The following is a 22,392-nucleotide window of genomic DNA, read 5'->3' as shown; positions in this document are numbered from 1 at the left end:
CGCTCTATAGCCATGAACCGTGTGACTGAAACCCAGTAAGCTGCCTGCTTGGGCGGAGCCCGGACTCTTGAATCACGTTTGCAGAAGCTTTCCTTTGTTTTTGCTTTTTAGGAGCAGAAATTCCTCAGGCTTTTCCCCTTCACAAGTCGGGAGTTTAGCTGGCTGGGGTCTTGTCCTGAGGGGCACCTTTCCCCGACTGCACTACAGAACAGGCTTCTCTCACCTGAATCTCCTTGTCTCTTTCAGCACAAACTTGGCTGTGGTGTTCTTCTCCTCAAACTGCACATTTATAGTCTTTCTGCCTCTTAGCATGTCCACAGACCTGAATAAGAGGGATTACTAATAGTGTGTGGTGGAATCAAGATGAGGCCATCTTGAAATCCCTTCCATCAGAGAAATTAGTCCATTATTTTCAACTTAGCTTCAAGCAAGTTCTTAGGACAAGGGTATAAAGCAGCCACATTTTTTGCCAACATAATGGTCACTAGTCTAATTGCTAATTCTGTTTCCCATGAAGCTTGCTGCACTGGGCCTGCACAGTCCTCACAGCTCTCGGCCCTGCTAGGATGCTTCCTTAAGATTTCTTTGCAGCATTCAACTGCTTAACTGCTTTTTTTTTCCATTCAAACTCCCAAAGTCTTCCATAGCAATCAAAACATGAAAACAAAACCGGAGCTGCCCACGTGGTCAGCCTCTGCACAGCAACAGCCCCACTCCCTGAGTCTCCGTTCCGTGTTAGTGAGTTTTCATCACTGTGAGAAAACACCGTGACAAAGGAACCCCAAGAGAAAGCTGATGACTGGGCGGGCAAAGGCGTGCAGGCAGGAACCGCCAAGAGCTCAGATATCCACAGAGCAAAGCAGAGAGAGACAGTGGGGATGATGCACGAGGGTCTGAAAGCCTGGAAGTCCACCGGGACACACCTCCAACACTTCCCAAAAGCCACCAACTGAGGACCAAGTATTCAAATATGAAAGCTTGTGGGGATCAGTCTCCTTCCAATCATGGTGTGATCACTCTGCGGGAAAGGCTGACTCCCAGTGGGGACAGTCACTGGTGACAGGGTCACAGTGGTGACGGGGGGTCACAGTGGTGATGGGTCACAGTGGTGATGGGTCACAGTGGTGACGGGGGTCACAGTGGTGAGGGGGTCACAGTGGTGAGGGGGGGTCACAGTGGTGAGGGGGGGTCACAGTGGTGAGGGGGTCACAGTGGTGAGGGGGGGTCACAGTGGTGAGGGGGGTCACAGTGGTGACGGGGGTCACAGTGGTGATGGGGTCACAGTGGTGGTGGGGTCACAGTGGTGGGGGGGTCACAGTGGTGACTGGGGGTCAAAGTGGTGAGGGGGTCACAGTGGTGAGGGGGTCACAGTGGTGAGGGGGGGTCACAGTGGTGAGGGGGGTCACAGTGGTGACGGGGTCACAGTGGTGGGGGGGTCACAGTGGTGATGGGGTCACAGTGGTGGTGGGGTCACAGTGGTGGGGGGGTCACAGTGGTGACTGGGGGTCAAAGTGGTGAGGGGGTCACAGTGGTGAGGGGGGGTCACAGTGGTGACGGGGTCACAGTGGTGAGAGGGGTCACAGTGGTGGGGGGGTCACAGTGGTGACGGGGGTCACAGTGGTGAGGGGGGTCACAGTGGTGAGGGGGGGTCACAGTGGTGACAGGGTCACAGTGGTGAGGGGGGTCACAGTGGTGAGGGGGGGTCACAGTGGTGACGGGGTCACAGTGGTGGGGGGGTCACAGTGGTGATGGGGTCACAGTGGTGATGGGGTCACAGTGGTGAGGGGGGGTCACAGTGGTGACGGGGTCACAGTGGTGACGGGGTCACAGTGGTGGGGGGGTCACAGTGGTGGGGGGCTCACAGTGGTGAGGGGCTCACAGTGGTGAGGGGGTCACAGTGGTGAGGGGGTCACAGTGGTGAGGGGGGGTCACAGTGGTGAGGGGGTCACAGTGGTGGGGGGCTCACAGTGGTGAGGGGGTCACAGTGGTGACGGGGTCACAGTGGTGGGGGGGTCACAGTGGTGATGGGGGGTCACAGTGGTGGGGGGTCACAGTGGTGAGGGGGGTCACAGTGGTGAGGGGGTCACAGTGGTGAGGGGGTCACAGTGGTGACGGGGTCACAGTGGTGACGGGGGGTCACAGTGGTGAGGGGGTCACAGTGGTGAGGGGGTCACAGTGGTGATGGGGGGTCACAGTGGTGACGGGGGGGTCACAGTGGTATGAGTTCCTTCTTTGTCTTGTTCTCTTAAAAAAAATTAGAGGGGTTGGGGATTTAGCTCAGTGGTAGAGCGCTTGCCTAGCAAGCACAAGGCCCTGGGTTCGATCCTCAGCTCCAATAAATAAAGAAATAAATAATAAATGAATGGATGAATGAATGAATATAAGTAAATAAATAAGAAATAAATAAAAATAGCTAGCTAGATAATAGATAGATAGATAGATAGATATAGATAGATAGATAAATGGATAAATAAATAGATAGATAAATATAAAAAGAAAGAAATCAGTGGGTCAAGTGGTGGGATAACTCCTGGGGGAATGGCTTGTCCCCAGGCTTGTCTACCGGAATTGGATTCCCAGGACCATGTGTGGAATAGGGAGACCCCGTAAGTTGTGCTGTGCTGCTGTTCACAGGTGTGGTGTGGCAGTCATACCCATTCAGGCAGGAAATGAATAAAACACACTAAAAGAAAACAGGTTCCCTTGGACCCTTCCCACTCTCGCGAGGTTTTTTCAGTTCTTTTTTTTATTTTTATTTTTCCTAGACAGGGTTTCTCTGTGTAGCTTTGCGCCTGTCCTGGAACTCACTCTGTAGTCCAGGCTGACCTCGAACTCACAGAGATCCACCTGCCTCTGCCTCCCGAGTGCTGGGATTAAAGGTGTGCGCCACCACCTGGCTTTTCTCAGTTCTTAACAAATACACATTCACTGTGCTCAAATACACAAATACAAGTCATATTCTTCTCTCCTTTTAAAAATTGTTTTAATCCTTTTTATTCTGGCAGGGATGATCTGGTCCCCACTGTCCCCACGACGCAGGGTATCTGAGTGAATTCTAACTGAATGAAGGCAGCCCTGGCAGTGTGCACACGAGGACCTCACAAGGTCTGTGTGCAGGACATGTTTGCCGGGCTCTGGCCTTTGAAGGATCCATGTCCCAGCTGCCGACCTCCCATCTCTGGGAAGTCTGGAGATTTCCACTGTAAACAATCCTTCAGAGGTTTGCACAGGAGCCCAGTCAGATGCCACTGTTCCAGACACTTCTGTGCTGATCTGTCTGCTTCCCAGAGGCAGGGAGCAGACATTCCAGCCTGAGGTGGACTGAGAAATGAGAAGTGCCCGCTGGTGGGCAGCTATTAATGGGGCTACTGATGTCCCAGACAGGGCCCAAGCCTCATTCCACTCGATCTTCACAAAAGCTAGCTGGCGCTGTTGTTCTTATTCATGGACAGGGATCTTTTTATTGAAAAAAAAAAAATTCATACAATGTATTCTGAACATGGTATCCTTTCTCTCATTTCCTCCCAGACCCTCTCTACCTCTCACCATCTAACTCCATGATTTCGTTCTTTCTCTCTTTAGAAAACAAAGAGGCAAACAAACAAAACCAAGATAAAACAAAATAAAAAACAAAGAAAAATCAGGAGAAACACACACAAACCCTTAAAACACAAAATCAGAAACCATACTATATAAACACAAGGCCAGGAAGGCAAAAAAGTACTCAGAGAAATCAATATGAGGCAAAGAAAAGTCTAAAATTTTCATCAAATTCATTTTGTGTTGGCCATTTACTGCTGGGCATGGGGCCTGCCCCGAACTGTGGTTTGTGTACTCAGGAAGACTCCACTGGAGAAAACTAAATTTTCCTTTGACACTTGGAGACAGCTTCTGGGTTAGGGACGGGGCTCATGTCCACTCCCCCCAGTGCTGGGACCCTTCTGGCTTGACCCTGCACATGCTGCCAGTCTCTGTGGGTTCACACGTGTGTCGGCACTGCTGTGTCTAGGAGACCTCATCTACTTGGTGTTCTCCATCCCCTCTGGCGCTTACACTCTTTCTGCCTCCTCCTTCATAGATTCCTAATCCTTGAGGGGAGGGATTTGTTGGAGACATCCTATTGGAGGGAGGGACAGAGTGTTCCACAGTCCCTCCCTCTCTGCACATTGTCCAGTGTGGGTCTCTGTATTTGTTCTCATTTTTGCAGGAGGAAGTCTCTGGCAATGGTGATGGTGATGGCTGAACAGAACACTGAGTGATCTACGGAAGGAAGTCATTAGGAGCTGTTCCATTGCTACATTCCTTTAGCAGAACAGTAGTGTTGGGTTTTCCCCTAGGCCCATGGCCTGCGTAGTCTCAAGTTCTAGGCCACCTGAGCAATGACAAGCACGGGCTCCACCTCATGGAATTGGCCTTAAATCCAATCAGAAAGTGGTTAGTTCTCCCATAACTCTTGCGCTATGGTTGCAAGAGCACATCTGGTAGGCAGAAGTCACCAATGCAGGTTGAAGGGTCTGTAGCTGGTGCGTGGTCACCTTTCTCTTCTGGTAGCGTGAAGAGGGCCCCCCAGTACCATGAACTCTAGTCAGTAGGAGTGAAGACTCTAGCTATGTTCAGTGAGATGTGTGTTGTCTTCAAGGCCTTCCCAATAGCTTTTGAAGAACAGCATTGGCAATAGCCTCAGTTTCTATGGGGCTTCTTTGGCCAACAACTCAAGTAGATGTAACTTATTTCTGGCACTGGAGGTTTCACCTGGTGGCAAGAGATGTCTGGTTGGAGCTTTGTCTCCTCTGTTATTTGGTGACTCCATTTGGATTTCTTTCATGTGTTTATATATTTTTTAAAGATGTATTGCCGGGTGGTGGTGGCACATGCCTATAATCCCAGCACTCAGGAGGCAGAGGCAGGTGGATCTCTGTGAGTTCGAGGCCAGCCTGGGCTACAGAGCTAGTCCAGGACAGGCTCCAAAGCTACAGAGAAACCCTGTCTCCAAAAACCAAAACAAAACAAAACAACAACAACAACAAAAAGATTGATTGATTTGTGTATATGAGTGCTCTACTTGGGTGTAGTGCCTGGATGAGAGAAGAGAGCCTCAGAGAGAGGAGGGCATCTGATCTCATTGGAGATGGCTGTGAGCCACCATGTGGGTGCTGGGAATTGAACTCAGGACCTCTGGAAGAGCAGCTGGTGCTCTTAACCTCTGAGCCATCTTTCCAGCCCCATGTGTTTATATTTTAAGAAACTTCTACTGTAGTAGGTTTCCGTGTGACCCCTCAAATGGCCCTTAGTGTTGGTCACCCCTCCCTGTACTCACACCCATACCACCTTCACCCTTCCCCATTTAATCCTCCTATTCCTGTATATTCTATTTCCCCTTCCTTGGGAGATCTCCTCCCCCAAGTCCCTTACTCTATACCTAACCTCTATGGCTGTATAGTTATAGCATGCCTATGGAAGGCTTAAAAGCTAGCAGTCATAAAGAAGAGAATATAGACATTTATCTTTTTGGGTCTGGATTATTTCACCTTATTAACTTCCATAATTTTTCTTTGAATTTAATTATTTCATTTTTCTAATCAGTTGAGTAATATGCCACTGTGTAAATATACCATATTTTTGTTATCCATTCATCTGTTGACAGACATCTAGGCTGTTTTCAATTCCTGGCTATTGTGAGCAGAGCAGTAATGAACATGGAGGAGCAAGCATCTTTGCTGTAGGATGTAGAGTCCCTTTGGTATAGGCCCAAGAGTGGTACAGCTCGATCTTAAGATAGATCAATTTCCTTCTTCCCAGATTCCCGAGGAACCACCACACTGATTTCCATAGTCGATGCACAAGTTCGCACTCTCACTAGCAAAGAATGAGTGTTCCCTTTTCCCCACATCTTCACCAGCATAAGCTGTCATTTTTTAAAAATTGTTCTTGGCCATTCTGACTGGTGTAAGATGAAATCTCAAAGTTGCTTTCATTTGCATTTCCCTGATAACTAAGGATGTTGAATGTTGTAGAATATTATTTTAAGGTGTGTTACTTTTATTTATGCTATATTTCTTTAACTCTGTGAAGCTGTGTTACTTTGCCTGTCTGAAACACCTGATGGTCTAATAAAGTACTAAATGGCCAATAGCAAGGCAGGAGAGAGAAATAGGCAGGGCTGAAAGGTAGAGAGAATATATAGAAGGAGAAATCTGGGAGAAAAGGAAAGAAGAGCCAGAGAAGAAAGAGGACTCTAGGGGCCAGCTACACAGCAAGCCTCAGAGTAAGAGTTACGGAAATAAGAGAATAGGGAAAGCCCACAGGCAAAAGGTAGACAGGATAATTTAATGAAAGCTGGCTAGAAACAAGCCAAGCTAAGGCCAATCATTTATAATTAAAAATATGTCTCTGTGTGTGATCTATTTGGGAGCTGGGTGGTGGGCCCCCCAAAAGAACAAAAATAATAGTTGAATATTTCTTTAAATGTTTCTCAGCCATTTGTGTTGCATGTTTAAAGAACTCTGCTTAGGCAGTGGTGGCGCACACCTTTAATCCCAGCACTCGGGAGGCAGAGGCAGGCAGATCTCTGTGAGTTTGAGGCCAGCCTGGGCTACCAAGTGAGTTACAGGAAAAGGTGCGAAGCTACACAGAGAAACCCTGTCTCTAAAAACAAAACAAAACAAAACAAAAAACAAACAAACAAAACCCCCCAAAACTCTGCTTACTTCTGTACCCCATTTTTATTGGGGTTATTTATTTTCTTGATATAAAGTTTTAAGCTCTTTATATAATTTAGCTATTAGCCTTCTATCAGATGTGTAGGTAAAGGCATTTCCCTATTCTGTGCACTGTGGTTTTGTCCTATTGACAAAACCTTTGCTTTACAGAAGCTTTTCAGTTTCATGAGGTCCCACTTATTAACCATCTTAGAAACTGTGCTAATCGGTGCCTGTTCAGAAAGTTGTTTCCAGTGCCAGAGTTCAAGCCTATCCTCCACCTTCTCTTCTGTCAGGTTTAGTTATTTGACCTTATGTTGAGATCTTTGAGCCATTTGGAGAGTTTTGTGCCGGGTGATAGATATGGACCTATTTGCATTCCTCTATATATAGCTAACCAGCATCATTTGTTGAAGATACTGTCTTTTTTCCAGTATCTCTTTCTTGCTTCTTTGTAAAAAATCAAGTATCCACAGGAGTATGGACTTATAACTGGGTTTTCAATTGTATTCCATTGATCAGTGTATCTGTTTTTATGCCAATACCATGCTGTTTTTATTAGTATAGTTCTGAAGTACAATTCAAGATTCCATCAGCTTTTTTATTATTCTTCAGGATTGGTTTAGCTATCCTGTTTTTCACACACACACACACACACACACCTTGGGATATGTATGTATATACAGATATCATATTTATATATCTTGGGATATATATAAAAAATTATTTCCCTGATTTCTTTCTCAGTCTGTGTGTGTGTATTAGTTTGTATCCAGGTACTTTGCTACAAGTGTTTATCAGCTGTAGACGTTTCCTGGTGGAGTTTTTGGGTCTTTGTATGTATAAAATCACATTGCCTTCAAATGAGGTAGTGTGACTTCCTCCTTTCCTGTTTGTGTGCCCTTGGTCTCCTTCAGCTGTCTCACTGTTCCAGCTACTACTCAAGAACTATATTGATTTTTGTTTGTTTGTTTCTCTGTGTAGTTTTGAGCCTTTCCTGGAACTCACTTGGTAGCCCAGGCTGGCCTCGAACTCAGAGATCCGCCTGCCTCTGCCTCCTGAGTGCTGGGATTAAAGGCGTGTGCCACCACTACCACTTGGCTCAAATACTGTATTGAATAGGTATGGAGAGAATGAGCATAGACAACCTTGCTTTGTTCCTGACTTTAGCGGGAATGCTGTGAGGGTCTTTCTGTTTAGGTTGATGTTGGCTATGAGATTGCTGTCAATCACCTTTATAATGTTGAGGTATAATCCTTGTATCCCTAGTCTTTCCAGGACTTTTATTATGAAGCGGTGTTGGATATTTTCAAAGGCCTTTTTGCATCTAATGAGATGATCATGTGGTTTTTGTCTTTCAGTCTGTTTATATTGTGGATTACATTTATCAATTTACATATGTTGGACCATCACTGGATCTCTGGGATGAAATCTACTTGATCATGATGGATGATCTTTTTGATGTATTCTTGGTTTTGTTTGCCAAGTATTTTGCAACTATGTTCATAAGGGAAATTGGTCTTTAATTCTCTTTCTTTGTTGAGTCTTCATGTGGTTTAGGAATCAGGAAAAGTGTAGCCTCATAGAAAGAATTAGGTGATGTTCTTTTGCTTCTGTTATGTGGAATAATTTGAGTAGTATTGGCATTCATTCTTCTTTGATCGTCTGGTAGGATTTTGTGTTGAATCTATTTGGCATTGGATTTCTTTTGGTTGAGACTTCTAGTTTCTGCTTCTATTTCACTAGGGATTACAGGTCTGTGTCTTAGGGTTGCTGTGACCATGGCAACTCTTTTTTTTGTGGAGCTGAGGATCGAACCCAGGGCCTTGCACTTACTAGGCAAGCACTCTACCACTGAGCTAAGTCCCCAACCCCTTAAGAATTAATTGGGGACATGCCTACAGATCCAGAGGGTTATTTCATTATCATCATGGTGGGAAGCAGATAGGCATGGAGCTGGAACAATCAGTCAGCAGACAGAGATAGAGGACACTGGCCTGGGGTAGGTTTTTAAATTTAAAGCCCATCCTCAGTGACACATCTCCTCCAAAAAGGCCACACCTGATCCTCTCCAAACAGTTCATCAACTGGGGCTAACCATGCAAACAAGTGAGACTATGGGGCCACGCTCACTCACACCACTAGTCTATTTAAATTGTCTATCTGATCTTGATTTAACTTTGGTGGTGGTACATATCAAGAAATTTACCCCAGGTTGGGGATTTAGCTCAGTGGTTCGGTCCTCAGCTCAAAAAAAAAAAAAAAAAGTACCCATTTCTTTTAGGTTTTCCAGTTTGGTAGAGTGTACAGATTGTTTTTTGAGAGCGTTTCTCTGTGTAACAGCCCTGGATGTCCGGGAACTCACTCTGTAGACCAGGCTGGCTTTGAACTCACAGAGATCCACCTGCCTCTCTTCCCAGGTGCTGGGGTCACTACCTGTCTGTATTTTTTTTTTTTAAGTATGTTTAAGGTTGAGATTTGAACCAGGCATCCTTTGCTCTGAGGCCTGCACTCTTGACCTTGGCTGTATGTCCAGACTCACCTTCTGTGGATGAAACAGCCTGACCAAGGGTTATTGTAGTTCACAATTCCAAGTTGCAGTTCATCAGAGCAGGGAGGTCAGTGCAGCAGGGCTTCAGACAGCTAGTCACGTCACATCCACAGTCGTGAATACACCTATGCGTACAGGCATGCTCACTGCTCCACTTCCCCTCTGGAGTCTTCCACAGTTCAGAACCCCAATCTAGGGAACTTCCCACAGTGGGCATGTCTAACCTCTCAGGTGACACAATCCAGACAGTCACCTAGGCCAGCCTGTTCTAGGTAATGCCCTATTGAGATTCTCTCTTCAGCTGATTCCACATTGTGTCATGCTGACAAAATTAATTAGCATACTATCCTTTTCTGAGGGTTTGTTGGCCTGTATCTGTTTTGTAGTGCTGGGAATTGAACCCAGGACCTTGCCCATGCTATACAAATGCTCTAGCTCTACCACCAAGCTATATGACTATATGATATACATACATACATACATACATACATATATACACACACACACATATATTATATATATATAAATTTATTGAGACAGAGTTTCACTCATTATCCAGGTCAAGCTGGCCTCAAACTCAAGAGACTCATCTCCCTCTTCCTCCTGAGTGCTGGGACTAATGGCATGCATAATGCCTAACCCAAAATTTTCTTTTTATTATATTGTATTTTGTGTGTGTTCCAGTTTTGTTTCTGTTGCTGTGATAAAATCCATAACCAAAAGCAACTTGGAGACAAAAGTTTATTTAGCTTATGTGTCCCAATCATAGTTGATCAGGGCAGGACCTATGAAGTACAGTTGCTTATTGGTTTGCTTTTTCTTTTTGGCTTTTTGAGACAGGGTTTCTCTGTGTAGCCTTGGCTGTCCTGGAACTCACTCTGTAGCCCAGGTTGGCCTCAAACTCAAAGATCCATCTGCCTCTGCTTCCTGAGTGCTGAGATTAAAGGCGTGCGCTATCCCCACCCTGCTTCAAACTATTTTTTTTTTTTCATGTGCATTCTTTTTTTTTTTTTTTTAAGCTGAGGATCAAACCCAGGGCCTTGTGCTTGCTAGGCAAGTGCTCTACCACTGAGCTAAATCCCCAGCCCTCATGTCCATTCTTATTTTGCCTGTATGTATGTCAGTGTGAAGGTGTCAGATCCCCTGAAACTAGATTTAGTGGCAGTTGTGGGCTGCCATATGTGTCCTGGGAATTGAACCCAGGTCCCCTGGAAAAGCAGCCAGTGCTCTTAGCCTCTGAGCCATCTCTCCAGCCGCCAAACTATTTTTCTTATACAACCCCAGACCCACTTGCCTAGTCTGGCACCACCTAGAGTAGGCTAGGCCTTCCTTCATCAGTTAGCAATGAAGAAAATGCCCACAAGGCAAGAGAATCCCTTTTGCCAGATTAGTTTGTGTCAAGTGGACACAAAAAAGCTAACCAGCAGTGGGGTGTGGGGTGTGTGGTGTGTGTGTGTGTGTGTGTGTGTGTGTGTGTGTGTGTCTGCAGGCACCTGCGAGCATGCATGGAGGTCAGAGGACAACCTGTGGGAGTCAATTCTGTCCTCCCACCAAGTGGAACTGAACTCAGGCCATCAGGTTTAGCAGCGAGGGCCTTTACCCTCTGAGGCCTCATTTTGGAGACAGGGTCTCATTCCTCAGCCCATGCTAGTCAGGAACTATGTGGATGACGATGGCCTCGAACTTGAACTCTTCACAACTCCTGCCTCAGCCTTCCAAGTGCTGGAATTACAGCTGTGTCAGCACAGACCTGTTGGCCTAAAGGTTTGAGACCAACTGGATGCAGGGTGAGGGCGTGTTCGACTCACCACCTAACAAGCACCCCCAATTTAAGGGACCAAAACCCTTATAAAGTGATGGCATAAGGCATAGAGGGAAAGCAGGCGCTAGCGTGGAGTCTGGGGGAGGCCATGTCCATAGCCTCGCCTGAACCTACTGATCCGAGTACACCAGCCTCGATCAATGGGCGGAACGCACTCTGAATGGGGGTAGGACAGAAGGCGGACCACACGAGGACCCGCAAACCTCCACGGTTAGCCATCTTAATTTTTGCCTGTAAAACAGTGCTTCGTCATTTCAGGTCTGTAATTTCCCCCCAACTCCAGCGGTTGATAACAGATATGGAGAAGTTTCACAAAATTCGCATCCGCATTAGTATGCTTTCTAGCTGATGAGGCATTCACCCGGGCAGCTCTCCTCTTTGGGGTCCTTCACACAGCGTGCCGCGGGTTTGGGGACGAACAGAAGCTTCAGCCAATGAGCTTTGCTGAGATGAGAGGTGGGCGGGACGAGTTCTTAAAGGACCCGCATCCCCAGAGTAGAGCAGAGGGTGACCCGGATAATGGCGGCCGGTGCGGCCATAGCCCTGGCCCTGTGGCTACTCCTGCCATCAGTACAAGTGGGAGAGGCGGGGCCGCCGCCCATTCAGGACGGCGAGTTTACTTTCCTGCTTCCCGCGGGGAGGAAGCAGTGTTTTTACCAGTCCGCGCCGGCCAATGCTAGTTTGGAGACGGAGTACCAGGTGAGAGGGTCTCGGACTCGGATCCAGCGTAGGACCAGGAGGGGGTGTGGCCAGCAGGCAGGGGGCGTGGCCCGGGCGTGGCCGGGATGCCTACAGTCTTGCTGCCGAGGGGCTTTCTCTGCTGGAAGTCCTTTGGGTTGGGTTCAAGGGAGTGCCCTGGCGGCTAGCGGGTTGGTGCCCACTGTAAGCTCGCAGCTCGCTAGACGCCCACCTTGGACTGCTCTAGGGGGTGGCGGGGTGGCCTGATGAAAGACCTCACCTGGTGGCGTCTTAGGGACCAGAAAGGGACCTTGCAGGTGTGGATGTGGGTGTTCAGATAGGCCCTTGGGGGCAGCCAGAAGGCTCAGTGGGGAAAAAGGAGCTTGCAGCTAAACCCGAAGGCCTGAGTTTCGTAGCTGTACGACGGTAGAAGTAGAGAACTGACTCCTGCAAGTTGTCCTCTGATAGCCAGTCACTACTCCCCTCCCCCAAACAAATACGTTTTTGTTTTTAAAGGCTCCTGGTGGTCTCAGGTGGGTCTTTTCCAGTTTGGTTCAACCCAGGCCTTCTGTGGAAGATAGGCTTGGCTCAAACCTGCCTGTTCCCCAACTCTTACCTGCTCTTCAGGTGATTGGAGGTGCTGGACTGGATGTGGACTTCACCTTGGAGAGCCCTCAGGGTGTGCTGTTGGTCAGTGAGTCTCGAAAGGCTGATGGGGTGCACACGTGAGTGAAGTCTTACTCTGTCTTGGTTCAGTTACAGCCCTGCAGCTCCCCAGTGGCCTCGGGTTACCCTCCTGCTGGCTCCAGAGACCAGCTGGCTGGTCAGTCCAGGGTCACGTCTGTGTGTCTCATCTGTCTGCCCAGGGTGGAGCCTACTGAGGCTGGGGACTACAGACTGTGCTTTGACAACTCCTTCAGCACCATCTCCGAGAAGCTAGTGTTCTTTGAGCTCATCTTTGACAGTTTCCAAGACGAGGAGGAGGTGGAAGGTTGGGCGGAAGCTGTGGAGCCAGAGGAGATGCTTGATGTCAAAATGGAAGACATCAAGGTGAGTTGGGTGTGGCGGTGCATGCCTGTAATCCCAGCACTCAGGAGGCTGAGGCAGGATTCCAGTGAGTTCAAGAGCAACATGGCCTATATAACAAGATTCCATCTCACCAATCCAAAAGAAGGCAGGTGGAACTCTGGGAGTTCGAAGCCAACCTGGTCTTGAGCTAGTTCCAGGCAGCTAGAGCTGTTATACAGAGAAACTCTCTCCCAAAAAACCAGTCTTTACCTAAAAACAAACAAGAAAACATCAAGGGGAAAAAAATGAAAAACAAAACAAAAAACAACAAATCTCTGTTTCTAGGAGAGGATGTGAGACATGAGGCCAGAGAGGCACACTGATGGTCGGTCACCCAGTGAGTGTAACCAGTGAGTGGCATGACTGAGGATTTGACCCCTTCCTCTCCGTGCCCTGGCAGGAATCCATAGAGACTATGAGGACCCGGCTGGAACGGAGCATCCAGATGCTGACTCTGCTCCGAGCCTTTGAGGCCCGTGATCGGAACCTTCAAGAGGACAACCTGGAGCGGGTCAACTTCTGGTCAGCTGCCAATGTGGCTGTGCTGCTGCTGGTGGCCGTCCTGCAGGTCTGCACGCTCAAGCGCTTCTTCCATGACAAGCGTCCTGTACCCATGTAGCCCCAGCCACAGAGGACGAAGGAACAACAGAGCGAACAGGCATGTGCGACTTGCTGGAGACCGCCCAGACTCAGAAGCTGCAGTTGGGTCCTCACAGTGGCTCCATGGCCCCCTTCCTGGATGAGCGGGGAATGCAAGTGGATTGCAGACCCCTTGGAGGGAGATTCAGCAACAGTGCCTGTTTCTTGGAAGCTGGAAGTGTTGGGCACTTCAGTGTGGGGCTATACGGCTCTCAGATGCCCAGGTTTTCTCCTGAAATTGTGCCTTAGCTTAAGTCTCCCAGCCCCCAGGATGGGGCCACGCTGTGCAGCTGTCCCTTGCCCTCTGCCCAGTGGGACACACCCACCCTCAATGTCTCCACTTTGCTCCTGGGGATAAGACCTTTGCTAGGGTCTGGGAAGGAGACACATCTGCAGAGTTCTTGCCAGGACAGTCACTTTTATTTGATAGGAAGGAGCCCTGGCCCAGAGGGGATCCAGCTGGTTGGGGGATCTGGTAACAGAACTCCAAGAGGGGAACCCCTTTCTTCCTCTCAGAGTGCAGGACCTTAGAGGGCTGAGGTGCAGCCCCACCAAAGCCTGCCTATGAGCCTCAAGGAACAAAGGGCACCTGTCCTGGGCACTGGAGTCAATAAATTATGGTTAGAAAAATGAATAGTGCCTGCTGACTTGGGCTCAGGAAAATCAGCTTGGGACAGATCTAGCCTCAAGCCAAGGGCAGCCAGGAAGGCGGGAGGGCACTCCCACGAAGCTCAGAAGAACGGTCGGGCAGGAGCCGATGGAGGTGGTCGCCTGGCATGAAAGAAAAAGATCATAAAGCAAAGTTGAATGGTGTCCCCTTAGAAAGCTAGCGAGGGACCTGGAAGTGGGCGTGGCCACAGTGCCACTGGGGGCGTGGCTAGAATTCCTGTTTCCTATTAGCACTGTGATGGGGTCGAGGGGTTTGGAAGGGATGACAGAAGACACACATGTAAATGTGCGAAGGGCGGCCGGCCCCAGGACGGTGGACAGGCTCCCTTTGGGCTGGGACAGACACAAAAAGCCCACACGCACAGCCACCAGCGGGGCTTCCCTTTATTTTAGTTTATTAATAGGATATACAGAGGCAGGCACTTAACAGTGGTCAAACCAAGCAGTGGGAATGGGATCTGCACAGAGGCACCAGGGCCCACCCTGTGGGGGAGGGCCAGCTGGGAGCCAAGAGGCCCCTGATGTCTCCCCAGCTCACACAGCCCAAACCACACTGGGGCTGAGGAGAGTGAGGCAGACCAGAGCTGAGGAACTCCAGGCCTAAGGAAGGCACAAAAGGCACCCCTGGCTGCCGAGACTGGGCTGGGCTCAGGCTGTGTGGTTAATATGGCCAAAGAAGATATATATACAACTAGAGCCAGGTGGGTGGCCAGCACTGGGCCTACTGGGCCTGGCTCACTCCTGGAGAGCCCTTAGGGAAGTTGGATAGTTCCTGTACCCTAAGAACAAACAAAGGCTTACAGTCTGTGTGGAGAAGCCCCTGGTAGAGTTCCCCTACACCAGCCTGGATCTTTCTTTCCAGATGGTCCCAAGGATGCAGCTCCTACTGCCAACCAGAGAGCTCTCCTTGTCCCAAAGTGCCAAGTGCCCATGTCCTGCTGTCCGGGGCTCCCACCCTTCTCGTCATTGTCATGTCCACCAGGCTAGGGAGGAAAGGGTAGGGCTGCCCACAGGGAGCCTGGTCCCAGCATGGGGGGCGGGGCAGTAGTGGGGCCCAGACCACCAAAGCTCTCCTGCACTGTGGGTGCACGAGGACCCCCCAGAACATTGGCCTGCGCCTAGTCGAGCAGGGACGGCTCGGCTGGGCGGATAATGGTGGGCCGGCTGGGCGCAGCGGGTGCTCTTCTGCTGCAAAGAGAGTAAAGACATGGGGAGTGGAGGGAAGTGAGGCCAGAAGCAGGGTGAAGAGGAGGACCCAGCCCATCCAGCCCACCCAGGCTGCTCCCAGACGGGGGCACCAGGGGGCAGTGTATCAAAACCAGCTATTTTTCTGGTATCCCTGTGGCTTGCTTGGGAGGAGCTGGTCCTTTCCTTCCACCTAGAGGGTCCTGGGGCCTGAACTCAGCACTTTTACCAGAAGACGTGTCATCTTGCCTGCTTCCCCGCCCTTCCTGGAGCTCAGAAACAGAGATGAGAATCTAGCTCACCAGGCATGGGTGACATATGGTGCCTAGGGTTAGGGGGACACGTAACCTGCTGCTTAGAGGATAGGCCAGGAGCCCTGGAGTCCGCTGACCCACTCTTGTGTGGCACTGGCCACTCGAGGGCTCAGTTTCTCAGCACACAAGCAGGAAAGCCTGTGCTACACTGTCTTGTTGGGGCTGCACCGGAAGTCATCAGAAGCAGGGAGTCAGTCACCACAGACGGACCCCAGGATGCAGGCTGTGCACCTTACCTGGGCACTCCTGGGGGGATACCAGGGGGAATCCGTGCTGGCCGAGATGGTATCTGAGGTGGCGCTGAGAAGGGGTCATTGATGGCAAACACGCTCTGTGGTCCAGGCCGGGATGGGATGGGGGGTGCCGAGAAGGAGGCTGTAGGCCCCACAGGCACAGGAATCAGGGGAGGCCCTGGTGTGGGACCCCGCACTGCAGGAGGCCGGCCTGGTGGGTGCACGCTGGACACAGGTCGGCGCTGTGGAGTGGGGCTGTTGAGGAAAGAGAGGCTTTAATCTAGAGGATACTATGAACATCCACTGTAAGGGACTAAGATGGGGGGCAGAGGCACTGGGAACCACACCATTCTAAGTTCCTGGGGGTCCCTGTGTACCGACAGTCAAGCTTCGAGGGGCAAGTGTGTTGAGATTGCGACACTTGGAATCTTGACACTTGGACACTTACAGCCCAAGACCCTGACAGAGCCTAGCCCTGGTCTCCAGTGTGTGGCCCTATGTCTCTATATGTGAGGTACCTGCCTGCCCTGTTCCCCACTGGGCCTAGAGACCTGAATCCTCCCAGGTCTGGGCTCTGGTCCTCTTCCTGAAGTCTCAGTGGGTACACTGCACTGACATCCCCTTGACTGTGGCTGCTTAGATGCCTATGTTTGCCTTCTAGAACTTCCCCTGTGCCCTTCTCTAGGATCTTGGAGGCTGACCCTGTGTCCTGTCTCTGGGCTTCTTGCTCTTGGTTTCTACTTGGAGAAAGCACTAGAAGATAAAAAGGCTGGTGGGAATTAAAATGTGTGTGGGTTTTCTCCCCCAAGGATCTGGCTCAGAATGGCCCGTGCAAGCCATGGCTACCCTTGTGGCTTTAGGCAGGACAGGTTCTCAGTCTGTGTGGTGTGCCCTGCCCATCCTTTAGTTGTGTCCGATCTCTGATGGGACTGAGGGAACAGGAAGGGTGGAGCATGTATGGGCACGTCGGGGGGCAAAATGCCCTCCAGACCTGTGGCCACTGGTGTTCTGGAGCCAAGTGTCATCGACAGGTGGGGGCACAGGCGTGGATACGGTGCTGGTACTGATGTCCCCAATGATGTTGAGTGCTTCCTTGAGTGCGTGGTACATGCGCAGCATATCGTCTCGCCGCTGAGCCTGCTCAGCTGACTCTTCCATGAGGCTGCTCTGGTCTGCTGATGAGTACAGGTAGGCCAGCAGCTCATGGTGGATGAAGGCCTTTGTCTGAGGACAATGGTGGGAGAGGTCAGATCCTTACATTAGCCAAGAACTCAGAAGCCTAATGTAACTAGAAAAGCATCCATCACAGGTTGAGGTTTAGCCATCGAGCTAAAGTCAATCCCTCAGTGAGAAGCTGGGGCGTGGTTTACTTGCAGAGCCCCTGCCTAGAATCCCCTCATGAGGGAAGAGGTGCAGTCCACTAATCCAGTGTTGGCCTAACTTGCACCATGCCCTGCGTTCAATCCTCAACATTACAGAAGCAAACTAACCAACAACAAAACGAAACAAAAAGCTACCTAGACAGACCAACTATGGCTTGGGGAGTTAGCTCAGTGGTAGAGCGCTTGTCTAGCAAGAGCAAGGCCCTGGGTTCAGTCCTCAGCTCTGGGGAAAAAATAAAGATTTGTTTGCCGGGCGGTGGTGGCGCACACCTTTAATCCCAGCACTCGGGAGGCAGAGGCAGGCGGATCTTTTTGAGTTTGAGGCCAGCCTGGGCTACAGAGCGAGACACAGGACAGGCACCAAAACTACACAGAGAAACCCTGTCTCGAAAAAAACCAACCAACCAAACAAACAAACAAAAAAAACCCACAACAACAAACCAAGTTGCTCTAACTTTGCAGGACTTATTTTAAAATGCTCTTAACTGTTACCTCTCTGGCCCCTAATTTGTTCTTAATGTTATACTTTATTTATTTATGTATACATCTATGTATGTATGTATGTTGTTTTGAGACAGGGTTTCTGTGTAACAGCCCTGGCTGTCCTGGGACTCACTTTGGAGACCAGTCTGACCTTGAACTCAGAGATCTTCCCGCCTCTGCCTCCCGAGTGCTGGGATAATGTTATGTATTCTCACTCTGTTGTATGTGGGCGTGTGGGTCATGGTGTGCATGTCAGAGGACAGCTTTGTGGAGTGGGTTCCAGGGCAAGTGCCTGAGCTGCCTTGCCTGCCTTGGTTCTGACTTCAGAGACAGGGTCCTACATAATCAAAGATACCCTCAAACAGGTATGTATCTGAGAATGATGGTGAACTTCTGATCCCCCTGCCTCCACTGTTTGGTGCCGGGCTGGTAGGTGCACTACAGATGCCTGGTTTTGTGGTGCTGTGGCTGATCCCCAGCCAGCTCAGCTAGCGCTTGGCTACCCTGGAGCTTGCACTCACATTGTTGATCATGAGGTGCATGATGGTCTTTGGCATGAGGTCACGGATGGACTTGTTGATGATGGCCACATAGGAGTCCACCAGGTTTCGGATGGTCTCCACTTGCCGCTCCAGCTGCGGGTCCATGGAGAAGGTGTTCTCCTGTGCTCCATCCTCATTCTCGGCCTGCAAGGGACACAGAGGAGGTGAGCACAGCGCAAGATAACCTTGCCTGCCTTGCTGATAACCAACCCATTCGAGTGGTTCCTGATGGCCCTGTCAGACTCCAGGTTAAAGCCAGGCTGGACTCTTTTCCCAGGGGATGGGAGGGAACACAGTGTGTCCCTTCAGATGCCCAGGATTCTGTTGCAAGGACAGAAAGAGCATAGAAAACAAGGCAGATGAGAGTCCAAGTCCACCTGTCTTGCAGGCCATGGACTCCACTGGAGAACTTTCTGGATCCTAATGACAAACCGACCCCAACTCTGACTCCCTTGGCTCAGTGGGTGTCAGCTATGTGTCCCATGTTACGCTCGGACCATGTGAGGCTAGAGCTCAGGTGCTGGGGCCTCGGGCTCCAGCTGGTGCTGCTGTATTGTTTAAGATTTATTTTTATTTATGTGTACATCAGTGTATACCACGTGTCCACAGAGGCCAGAAGAGGGTGTAGCATCCCCTGGAACTGGAGTGACAGACAGCTGTGAGCTGTCAAGTGGCCAGGGCCTTTTCCTGCTGAGCCATCTTTCCACAACAACAGTACTCAATCTGTGATGCTCCTGAAACTTCACCAAGTTTGGCTCAGCTGGAGGAGGTAGGTCACTATGTCACTAGGGTAACCCTGGAGATACCTCGGCCCAGCCCTTTCACGTCTTCCGTTTTCTGCCTCTGCACCTCAATATCACTGCCATGGTAGCCTAAGTGCATGGGGCTGAGCAGGGAGCCAAACGGAACACCTCTCCTTTAGCTGTATGTATCAGGTATTTGTTGATCTGTGTTTGTCTGTATGTGTGTGTATGTGAGTATCATCCCTACAAGCTGTTCTTCGTATCCCAACAGGGATGGGTCTTTCCTTATCTCCGCTACTTCAAAATTTATCTACCTACCTGCCTGCCTACAAACAAATGACGGTCTCTCCATGTAATTCTGGCTGTCCTAGTACTCACCCATGAAGACAGACCAGTCTCTCCCCAGGACCTGAGGATGACCGCTTGTGACTGGCAGGCTGGCTACTGGGCTCCCGCTGAGCTGCGCTCCCTGCCTCCCCAGCACCAGCACCTTTGGCTGCTGTGCATGTGGGTCCTAGGGACTGGACTCAGGTCCTTGTGCTGCAAGCACCTTATCACCTAAGCCAGAGAGCCTGGCAGCTATTTTTACCACGGCAAAGAAAAGCTCACTGACACTTGTGGTCCCTTCCCCCAGGCAGCCTCTGGTGTGTCATCTATGGCAGCAAGGGGGCTCCGCACCTGGTCCTTCTCTGGGTAGACCCCAGCTCGCAGGAATGAAGCCTTCCAGCTGTCCACGTCTTCCTGGGAGTCACAAGCCAGTTCTATCTGTCGTAGGTCCTTGTAGACATTCCTGGAGTGGGTGGCGGAAAGGGACAGGGTTGACCACTAAAAGAATGGACTCTTGGGGGATGGGGTGCTCTGACTGACCTGGGCATAAAGTTGGATCTAGTAGCGTCCCCAGTTTGTTAAAGGACTTCTGGGTGTGTCTGCCATGTATACTATAGCACTGAGTACCACAAACATGCATACCACACACTACCATCAAGCAAATCTGGCACAGAAGTGTTGATAGCTTGCTATTTATTTATTTATAGGGCAGTACTTGTACACAGCCAAAGCCAGCCTCAAACTTAGAACTTCCTGCCTCAGGCTCCTGTGTGCTGAGATTAGAGGTGTGTGCCACCATGCCGGACATTCCAACCTGGTACTTGAGCTCAGTCGTTTCTTCTCTGAGACAGGCAGCTTTAATTATCAACTTGACATACCCTACAACAGCCTGGGAGGAGTCTCCACAGGGACATGTCTGCAATGGGTCTGCCTGTCGTGGGGAGACTCAACTCAGCAGAGTGGGACATGACGCGGTGCACTCCCGAGACAGCAGAAGGTGAACGAGCATGGAAGCACTCATCTGTCTGTGATGGGGTGTGGCGTGCCCAGCTGTCTCAGGCTCCTCACACTGATGGGCTGGCAGCGATAAACTTCAACTCCTTCCCTCTTAAGTTATTTGTGTCAGGGAATTTTGCCTTTTTTTTTTTTTTCTTCCAAGACAGGGTTTCTCTGTGTAGCCCTCCCTGGCTGTCCTGAAACTTGCTTTGTAGACCAGGCTAGCTTAGAACTCAAGAGATCCACCTGCCTCTGCCTCCTGACACCATGCCTAACCCTCTTTCCTGTTCTTCTGCGGGGATGGCTGCCCACCAGTCTCATGATACCCTGCTCTGGCTTAGGAGCTCCCACTGAGGTGTCCATGGGGAAGACCACAGCAACAGTGCCTACCAGATCTTCCTACAACAGCAGAAATATACTCAACCTGCACTGTTTGGCATCCTGACAACAGATAGCTTACAATTTTTCAATTATTACGATGATGGTGTGTGTGTTTGTGTGTCTGTGCGTGAAGGCCATCTTCACGTACATTCTAGGAACTGGACTCAGGCCCTCAGGGCTGCACTTTCTACTCACTGTAACACTCCCCCCCCCCCCCCAGATTCTCACTGGTGGACTCTAGGCAGGCAATCTACCACTGAGCCCCTACCACTGAGCCCCAAGTCCGGCTTCCATCACTGAATGGTCTCTATACAGGACGCATGTCCAGGGCAAGTTAGCACGTCTGTCTGTGGGCGTGGCTGTGTGCATGTGTATGCAGGGGCTAGAGTCAACCCAGCTGCCTTCCTCACTTTCTGTGCACTCCCCTCTTTGAGACACGGTCTGTCTCAGTGGCCTGAAGCTTACAGAACTGGTAGACTAGCTGGCTGGTGACCAACAGGGTCTCCTGTCTCTGCCTCTCCAGCACTGTGCCAGTCCTCACGCCAATTCCATCATTTCCACCGTCTGTACCTATGGTTCTCTGCCCTCACCCCCACTACACAGAAATACCCCTGGGACAGTGACTTCATGAGTGGGTGCTCAGGACTCTGGAAAATTGTGAACAAGGCTGCTGGCCACTCGGATCTCCCGGAGACCCCACAGGCTCCTCACCTCTGCTCTGTGTTGAAGATGGCAAACACATGCTTGTTGGACATGAAGCCCTTCTCCACATCCCGGATTTTGAGGTTGTCCAGCGGCAGCATGTACTTCTTCTCTTTCTCCTGAGGAGAGAGGGCAGAAGCCTCACCTAGAGCCGGCAACCACTTGAAAGCTCCTGCCAACACCTGACTTGGTGTGCCCAGAGCTGTCACTATCCCCTTGTTCACCTGTACGTTCCCTAAAATTCCAGGTCTCTTATGTAGGTCCAAGGCCTCTGTCCACAAAGTTCCTGTCCCAACACCCTACATTGCCCCTTCCTTGCCTTCTTAAAGTCTCTGAGCAGAAGGGACCTTAGGGCTGACCCTACCCCACCCTACTGTAGACACTATGCTTATGACCTAGATGACTGCCTGGCCGACCCACAGATCCCATCTGGAGAACACATGCAATGGGCACGCAGACTGCTCAGCCCTAACTTCCTGTCCAGGGTGACCACTCTGCACTCCAGTGGTCCTCCCTGCTCCGGGATGAACGGACGGAACTGACAGCACTGAGTTATGGTGACAGTCTCACTCACAGGGAGGGGAGACCAAAGCACCGAGAGGCCACCTCGGATGGCAGAAGCCAGGTCACCCATGCCACAGAAGTGTCACTGTGAGTCACTGTCTCTCTTTACTCCATGCTTGGAATCAAGCCCAGGCTTTCGGGCATGCCAGGCAAGCACACTACCACTGAGGCCAGCCCAAGCCTTCTGTAGAGCCTCTGGAACCCAGGAACTCACTCACGGGCAAGCCCCCACTGCTGAGCAGCTCAGGCAGCACTCTGACTCATTCTAACAGGGCTCCTTAAGTTAGCCAGGCCTTCAAGTTCCAATCCTCCTGCCTCAGCCTCCCAAGCAGCAGCAGTGGCAGGCCTGTGCCAGTTAGTTTCTATACACCTCTCAGAGCCACGTGACTGGCAGCAGTGGCCACAAAGCCTCATC

General features: G+C 50.4%; 2 protein-coding genes and 1 non-coding gene across 17 annotated transcripts in view; 2 read left to right on the top strand and 1 right to left on the bottom strand.

Moving 5' to 3' along the window:
- Nucleotides 1-2,263: 2,263 nt before the first annotated feature.
- On the top strand, nucleotides 2,264-2,338 carry Trnaa-agc. The gene has a single exon. It is a non-coding gene; the product is annotated as a tRNA-Ala (tRNA).
- A 9,211-nt stretch (nucleotides 2,339-11,549) lies between these two features.
- On the top strand, nucleotides 11,550-14,084 carry Tmed1 (transmembrane p24 trafficking protein 1). Its single transcript, XM_036192540.1, has 4 exons — nucleotides 11,550-11,770; nucleotides 12,377-12,474; nucleotides 12,616-12,799; nucleotides 13,218-14,084. The coding sequence occupies exons 1-4, from the start codon at nucleotides 11,591-11,593 to the stop codon at nucleotides 13,434-13,436; spliced, it is 681 nt and encodes a 226-aa protein (XP_036048433.1). The 5' UTR covers nucleotides 11,550-11,590; the 3' UTR covers nucleotides 13,437-14,084.
- Nucleotides 13,855-22,392, bottom strand: part of Dnm2 (dynamin 2) — an 88,182-nt gene continuing 79,644 nt past the window's right edge. For 7 of the 15 annotated variants that reach the window (XM_036192522.1, XM_036192525.1, XM_036192531.1 and 4 more), the window contains 6 exons: nucleotides 21,423-21,532; nucleotides 19,686-19,797; nucleotides 18,244-18,408; nucleotides 16,849-17,081; nucleotides 15,861-16,112; nucleotides 13,858-15,313 (listed from right to left, as the gene is read on the bottom strand). In XM_036192522.1, coding sequence (XP_036048415.1) covers nucleotides 15,244-15,313; nucleotides 15,861-16,112; nucleotides 16,849-17,081; nucleotides 18,244-18,408; nucleotides 19,686-19,797; nucleotides 21,423-21,532 — 942 coding nt within the window. In that variant the 3' untranslated portion in view covers nucleotides 13,858-15,243. Of the gene's footprint in view, nucleotides 15,314-15,860; nucleotides 16,113-16,848; nucleotides 17,082-18,243; nucleotides 18,409-19,685; nucleotides 19,798-21,422; nucleotides 21,533-22,392 lie in introns of all 15 variants that reach the window. The other 8 variants (XM_036192535.1, XM_036192527.1, XM_036192533.1 and 5 more) reach the window with 3 other exon arrangements.

Source organism: Onychomys torridus, chromosome 7, assembly GCF_903995425.1.
Source record: "Onychomys torridus chromosome 7, mOncTor1.1, whole genome shotgun sequence".
Classification (NCBI taxonomy): domain Eukaryota; kingdom Metazoa; phylum Chordata; class Mammalia; order Rodentia; family Cricetidae; genus Onychomys; species Onychomys torridus.
This window is presented reverse-complemented; position numbering and strand designations above follow the sequence as displayed.

What these genes read in the sequence shown, in the direction of transcription:
- Tmed1 (XM_036192540.1), top strand. Translation starts at nt 11,591, where the DNA reads ATGGCGGCCGGTGCGGCCATAGCCCTGGCCCTGTGGCTACTCCTGCCA. An exon ending in AAGGCTGATGGGGTGCACAC is followed by an intron (nt 12,475 to 12,615) that starts GTGAGTGAAGTC and finishes CTGTCTGCCCAG; the next exon opens with GGTGGAGCCTACTGAGGCTG. An exon ending in TCAAAATGGAAGACATCAAG is followed by an intron (nt 12,800 to 13,217) that starts GTGAGTTGGGTG and finishes GTGCCCTGGCAG; the next exon opens with GAATCCATAGAGACTATGAG.